Source organism: Papaver somniferum, chromosome 1, assembly GCF_003573695.1.
Source record: "Papaver somniferum cultivar HN1 chromosome 1, ASM357369v1, whole genome shotgun sequence".
In the NCBI taxonomy this organism is placed as follows: domain Eukaryota; kingdom Viridiplantae; phylum Streptophyta; class Magnoliopsida; order Ranunculales; family Papaveraceae; genus Papaver; species Papaver somniferum.
Genome location: NC_039358.1, coordinates 225,089,179 through 225,095,882, shown reverse-complemented (window position 1 = coordinate 225,095,882; position 6,704 = coordinate 225,089,179). Strand labels below are relative to the sequence as shown.

At 37.3% G+C, this 6,704-nt stretch overlaps 2 protein-coding genes across 2 annotated transcripts; one reads left to right on the top strand and one right to left on the bottom strand.

Annotated features, from left to right (window-relative positions):
- The first annotated feature begins 3,730 nt into the window (after positions 1 to 3,730).
- LOC113361767 (cyclin-dependent kinase F-4-like) lies at positions 3,731 to 4,756 on the top strand. Its single transcript, XM_026604904.1, has one exon. It carries the CDS (start codon positions 3,731 to 3,733, stop codon positions 4,754 to 4,756), a length of 1,026 nt encoding a protein of 341 aa, XP_026460689.1.
- Positions 4,757 to 5,100: 344 nt separating this feature from the next.
- Positions 5,101 to 6,008, bottom strand: LOC113361757 (endochitinase EP3-like). Its single transcript, XM_026604895.1, has 2 exons — positions 5,609 to 6,008; positions 5,101 to 5,510 (listed from the first exon to the last, which is right to left on the bottom strand). The coding sequence occupies exons 1-2, from the start codon at positions 6,006 to 6,008 to the stop codon at positions 5,101 to 5,103; spliced, it is 810 nt and encodes a 269-aa protein (XP_026460680.1).
- Positions 6,009 to 6,704: the final 696 nt, after the last annotated feature.

Sequence of the window (6,704 nt, the reverse complement as noted above, 5' to 3'; positions counted from 1 at the left end):
ACCAACATAGGCATCTCAGTTCTTCTCTACACTCTCAACCTGCAACTGTACTTAAAAACCATTCTCAAGCATCAGCTCAAACCATTCTTCATAGAGAACCAACTCAAAGCCAACACCAGTACCATTCTTCATGAAAAGGAGATTTGACATTGCAGGTGCAAAGTTTATTGCTAAAAACAGGTATCCTATTTTAGTCGTCAAGAACCTCAACAAACTATTATCTATTAGCAACAGCAGGCAACAGAAGATACATGCTAGGCTGTCGGATAATAATATAAATGTTGTAACTATAGCATGCACTTACGGAGTTGCTAAATTAAACTTTTGTGGTCTATGTCTCTAATAGAATTAAAAATATCTTCACAAGCCAACCAGACAACACTAAGCATATAATTCTAGCATGGTTTTATAAACCCCATCTAGGAGCTGGAGAAAGTTTCAAAATAAGGCACCAAAATGGGGTACGATATATAGAGTAATATGTATGATTTCTACCTCCATTACGGTTCTGATGGCAACCACCATAGGAATCTATTGGAATATTTGACTCCTCAAGCATCTCAAGGGCCTGCAAAAGGAAGTTTCCGGAACCACAGTCGGAAATGAAGGCATCCGCAAGGGCTTTTTCTGTCTGTGGTTGTAAGGGTGCCATAATGTCATACTCAGCCCACGAAAAATAACCAACAGGAACATCTGATGAGAGACTAGTTGTCATTACAACTTTAAACCATTTCCTAATACAAAAGAAATTGTAGCAAACTTTACTCTTTAGCAACTCTTGATAGTTCTGGAGTAGTAACAACAATAAGACACAGCTGATGTCAAAGATGGTTACTCGCCAGTAGTTTCATTCTGATGTGCTAAGGTTAACTTTTGTAGCCTAAAATTCAGACTTTTAGGGATGCCTGTGAACGCTAAATATATATTTTCAATTTAGAAGTGTTCATTTAATGCTTACTGGAACGGTTATCAAGTCACAAAGGGGATTAATTCTAATTCAGCGCCTCACATATATCCACAATCTTGCAAATTCATCGTCTACAGTCTGAACTATCAAAGTAACAAGACTATCTAGTGCATCAATCTTATTTCTAAAAAGACATTTTGGATTGTGCTTACCCACTCTCGTGCCGGAGCAACGTTATCTCTGAATAATAATGCGATGACTCCATTGTCCGAAGAATCCCAGGCACTCCATTACCAGGTCTTATCATCTCCAATTTTATGTCCAAAATGACATCCAACAGAGCAAGTATCCCACTCCTGAGCCTATATGCACATACAAAAACTAACCATTTTCAGGCCTTTTCTTCAATTTCATGTAACAAATCCTAGCATACATCTAATCCATTATCAAGCACAACAACAATTCAAACTCATAAAAAAAATTCAATTTAAGTAAGGATAAGATTAGATGGAACCAATTATGGTTTCATCATAAATACGATGGAACCAATTTTCGGTTTCATCATAAATAAGATGAAACCGTAATTTGTTTCGTCAGAATTCAACTGCAAGAAAAATTACAAACCATGATTCATTCTGTTTGACCACACCAATACCAATAACCTGTGTTGGTTTACAAAAAAATAACTTGAAACTCGCACAAATATTGTAAGGCATGAACACACACAGAGGTCTCAACTATTGAAACAAACAAATCATTTCACAAGTATCTATTAATGGATCACTCAACTTGGTAAACACATAACTAACAAGCAGCCACACATTGAGGACTGCAACTAAGCATATGTTGCACCAAAAACAAACACTAATCAGGAAGAAAAAAACTGCGCAAAAACCAATTTTGGATTTCCACGATGAGAATAAAAAGTTTCTACACATTTGAACCTGCTAGAAAACACTCATAGTTACTAGGCTCCAGCCCGTTCCACATCCTATTCACCATTTTACAATACCATTCACCTCAACAATAACACGTATCCAGTGGATTAGTGCATCCATGTTCTCCCTACCTATGGTTACTAGTTGCTAGCAACATTAGGTGGAAGTATGTTCCACATTCTATATAGCGTTGTATAAGTTTGGAGCAAATATAAACAAAATACAATTTAACTACATCATAAATCTAAACAGCAGAAGAGTTAGATACAAAAATCTCATTCAGAACAATCAAATAGGCAAAATACATCTCCATATGAATATAAGGTCTACCCATACATGACTAAATCTTCACTTCGCTTCGCTTGTAAACCTCATCAGACCACACTAGTGATGCAGTTGTTGTTTCATATGATCTCAACACATCTCCAACAACATTTACAACAAAACATTTCTTCTCGTATAAATAGATAAAATTCATTTTTATTTACCTTAATTGTTGTAAAAACCCAACTCAAAATTCATTCAATTTTTAACCTAAAAAATCAAAAGAAAACTGATTACCTTCCATACAAGAGGCCGAATTCCAGCACCATCAGGTATTCATACCGATGTTAATCTTTTGAAAGCTGATATTCATAAAATTAAAACCAAATTCTTTAGAAATCAGATTCTGATTGGAAATTAGATACAAAAAAACCCTAAAATGAAATACGCACCTCTTGTAATAGTTGAGGTTGAGGTGAAATTTCTTCAAATCAAACAATAGATGATGATGATAATGATATATCATCATTGTGATTCAACTTTTTGTTTAGTGATTCTCGGAGATGGTCAGAAATTGAAGGTTGGATCGGAAGAGGAGGAGTAGGAGGTTCAGTAAAATTATATGATTTGGAATACCACCACCGTCATCATCATTGATACAAATCGATTTAACTCAAAAAATTAATACCCAATCTTCGTTGAATCGAGATCTGTATTTCGAATTTGCTTGTAGATAAGGTCATGGAAATGGGTTTGATTGAGGTGTAATGGTAGGAAGAGGAGTTGTGGAGGTGATTTTGGTGGAGGATCAGGATATTGCAGTGGGTTTAGTGGTGGTGCAAGAATAGGAGGTTGAGGTGTTGCTGCTGGTGAAGGAGGCGGCGATGGTGTTAATGAAAGATATAGACGCGGTACTGGTTTCAGTGGTGGTTTGAGAGTTTAAGAGATATTGGAGAATTAATATCTCGTACAAAGAAAAGCATAAAAAAGGGTAAGCCTGGTATTTCTGAAAAAGGAAAAGATCTAATTTAGATTATTATTTTGGATTTGGAGTTTTTGTATCACTTTTGGGGGAAATGGAGTTCTTATAACTCTCAACATATGGATGGAGTTTTTGTATCACTAATTTGGTCACCTTGGTGTTTTATGACTAGTTTTGATTTAGAAAATACTATTATTCCATTCAGCACACGGTCAAACGGACGGTCAAAGATTTTGAACCTCCTATCTTTTTCCTGGTCAAGTTTCAGTTTTTTCTTTTCCTAAATGGACCAAATTTTGAAACAAACCACGTACCGCTTGAAAATATTATGCAGTTCTATTTGAACACAGTTTCCTAGCTAGTAGCTGTATAGGTTTCGTTTACCCTATATATACATGGGCGCATCTTATAATTTCTTGCATCGCAGTTTTCATCAACTCTTTGTTTCTTGATCCTGTTCTTGAAATAAAGAGATTTATCAGTTTTTTTCCTTCGCTTTCATGTTTCATCAGATAAGTACGTTCATTGAAGCCGTTTCAGGAAAACAAAAGAAGAAGTAAGTTCATTGAAGCCGTTTCAGGAAAACAAAAGAAGAAAAATTGAAGTTTGTAATAAGTTTTTTCAAGTATTCGATCAAGAATGGATGATTATACTCTGCTTGAGAAAGTTGGTGAAGGGTCTTTCGGATACGTTTGGAAAGCTAAAGATAATCGACGTAAGGAAATTGTAGCAATGAAGCAGATGAAGGAATCATGTACATCGTTGGACGAATGTCTTGAACTTACAGAAGTCAAGGCATTGATTAAACTCTGGGGCGAGCCAAATATCGTCAGATTCAGAGACGTCGTCTTAGTGAATCAAGTGTTATATTTGGTCTTTGATTACGTAGAGTCCACTCTGCATCACCTTATAGAAGATAGGATCCATCTTTGTACGGAGCCTGAGTTACGAGATGAATTATTAAGGGTCAGGGTAGGCCTTTGTTCAGAACCTGAAATACGAGGCTGGTCTCGTCAAATCTTTTTAGCTCTTGCTCAGATGCACCGGCCTGGTGGATATATCCATCGAGATCTAAAACCAGCTAACTTGCTGGTTACTAAAGGTGGAGAGATCATAAAGATTGCAGATTTTGGTCAAGCTCTGGAAGTCGGATGTCAAGCACCTTGTTCCGACTATGTTACTACGCGTTGGTACCGCGCACCTGAAATGTTGTTGAATTCGGTTACATACAACTCTGCTGTTGATATGTGGGCGGTGGGTGCAATAATGGCTGAATTATATTCCTTTAGTGCTCTTTTTCCTGGTAAGAATCGACAAGATCAGCTCGATCAGATTTGCAATGTAATTGGAAGTCCAACTCACGAGTCCTGGGCCGATGGAATTCAACTTGCGAATTCGTGCGGTTACAAGTTTCCTCATGTACCTGTTTTTCATGGTCTTGCTTCAATGATACCATCTGCTAGTCCTGAGGCTATAGATCTGATTAAATCCCTTTGCTCTTGGGATCCAAAAAAGAGACCAACAGCTATGGAGGCTCTGCAGCATCCTTACTTTGCGCCCAGTTTATGTGAATTACCAGAACCGATGACAAGTGCAAAGTTAGAGCAGAGATTATATCTTACTCATATTTGCCCTGGTGCAAAACTTTTATTTGGCGCTTTCTAACCTGTAGGCAATATTACAAGTGAAGATCAGTTAAGGAGTGTTTGGGGTTAGATGACTCTTACAGAAGCAGACAGCAGCAGCGCGTGCTTTCTAGTGTTGGGGATCGGCAAAGATGATGCAACAAAAAGTTTATGAAGATTTTTTCTATTTGGGTTCTTGTCTTCGTTTTCCTTTTAAGGTTTTTATGGATTATGTTCATGTTTTTTAATTTAGAGTGTGACCAAGAATTTGAAACAAGTGTACGATCTTAATGCTAATATTTTGGTACTCTTTATTCAACTCTCGATTGTGCATCCAAGTAAAACTAAAACATACTGAAATTGAAAAAGAAAAAGCTATGTTTCCTAACAAGAAAGGTTGTTCCCTGGTTCCACACTAAGTTGAGTACAATAAGTATTGTAGTAACGGACCCTAGCTTGCACCGCTTCCGAGTTTCCACCGTTGCACTCCATACCATTGATTGCACGGACCGATGGACCAAACCCTTGGTTAGAAGTGATAATCGAATGAATATTATTCATCCAAAACCAAAATGCTGTCTTAAATGAGATTACAGCATCATTAGTAACTGTATCTGGATCATTTATACCATCAAATCCAATGCTTTTACCGGCTGGACCGTAGTTGTAATTCCAAGTTAGTTGTATTGGCCCTCGACCGTAATATCCCTTTCCATAAGCGCATGGAAATTGTTTGTTTCCCTTGTCGCAATAGTCCTTGCTTGATCCATTTATCTCTTCTTTGTAACAGAAATCTGAAGAAAGAAAAATGAAGAAAACTTCATCAAGCAGTATGATTTAGGGGAACAGAAACACCAAACAAAGAGAACATTAACTGGATTCAAAAACTTACGCCCAGTAAGGTGTGTAACATGAGCAAAGAATGCAGCAATTTCACGTTTAGAATCATCCATACTCCCGGTTCTACCAAAACTAGGGTATGATTTAGCAGCTTCAAGAAAAGCATCATACGAGTAGAAGTTCTTTCCAGCACATCCAGAATCAGCTTGACCAACTATCCCACTAAAGAATTCTGGTGTTGCAATACTCTCAAGGGAGACACTACTGCTAGTGCTACAAGGACCGGATTGACAGCCTTTACCACAGTAGGCATCTCCTGTACCGCAGTAGCCGTATTGGCTGCAACATAAGTTCCCCGAACAGCCACAATTTTGACCAGCAATGAACTGTGCAAAGTATCCTAGCAAGATTCCAATAACAGAAATAAATTTGAAGTAGTTAAGGTACACCATTTTTACCAGGTAAAAGTGGATGAAGAAAGCTTAGGACAATAATCAGAGTTGAGTTATCCCAACTTCTTGACTTTTGAGACTCGAATATTCGAATCTTGACTATCAAGATAATCGTTGCATCTCACCACATATGTGCATATGTTTCTTTGATCTTGTATTTAAGAACCATTCATTTGCAAAAATCATCTGTGCAAAGGAAAATTTTGAAGGCTAATATTTTTCATGACGAGTTTCATTTGGATGACATGACTCAACTAGATCATAGTCATGAAATGTGCATACACCACCGCTAACAAACACGCACCACTTTGACACTGTATGTTAAATCACTTCGATTTTTACACCGTAATGTATCTTAACCATCTCAAGTTTGAGTTCTCATAAAAGATAGTTTCAGCGGAAGTAAAAGATGGTTAAGCCCCATTTGCACGGCATGACTCAACCAGGTCATTGTCAAGACATTTCTCAGTTTTGGGGGTACTTTCATGTGGATTTTTCTGTAGCGTTCGATTTCTTTACCTGCAATTATGTAACAGACTCTGGACTGCTGGGGTGTTAAACACAACTCGTGACATACTAGATTTCTGTTTATTTAATTTTATTTTGAAAAGAAACGGTTTATTGTTATCGAAGGAAAAAAAATAGCACTAAAGAGTGCACCAAGAGGACAAAGGAAGGCTATGAACGCCTGAGCAG

Coding starts and splice junctions, on each gene's coding strand:
- LOC113361767 (XM_026604904.1), top strand. CDS start 3,731: ATGGATGATTATACTCTGCTTGAGAAAGTTGGTGAAGGGTCTTTCGGA.
- LOC113361757 (XM_026604895.1), bottom strand. CDS start 6,008: ATGGTGTACCTTAACTACTTCAAATTTATTTCTGTTATTGGAATCTTG. Junction 5,511..5,608: donor TGTTACACACCTTACTGGGC/GTAAGTTTTTGA, acceptor TTCTTTCTTCAG/ATTTCTGTTACAAAGAAGAG.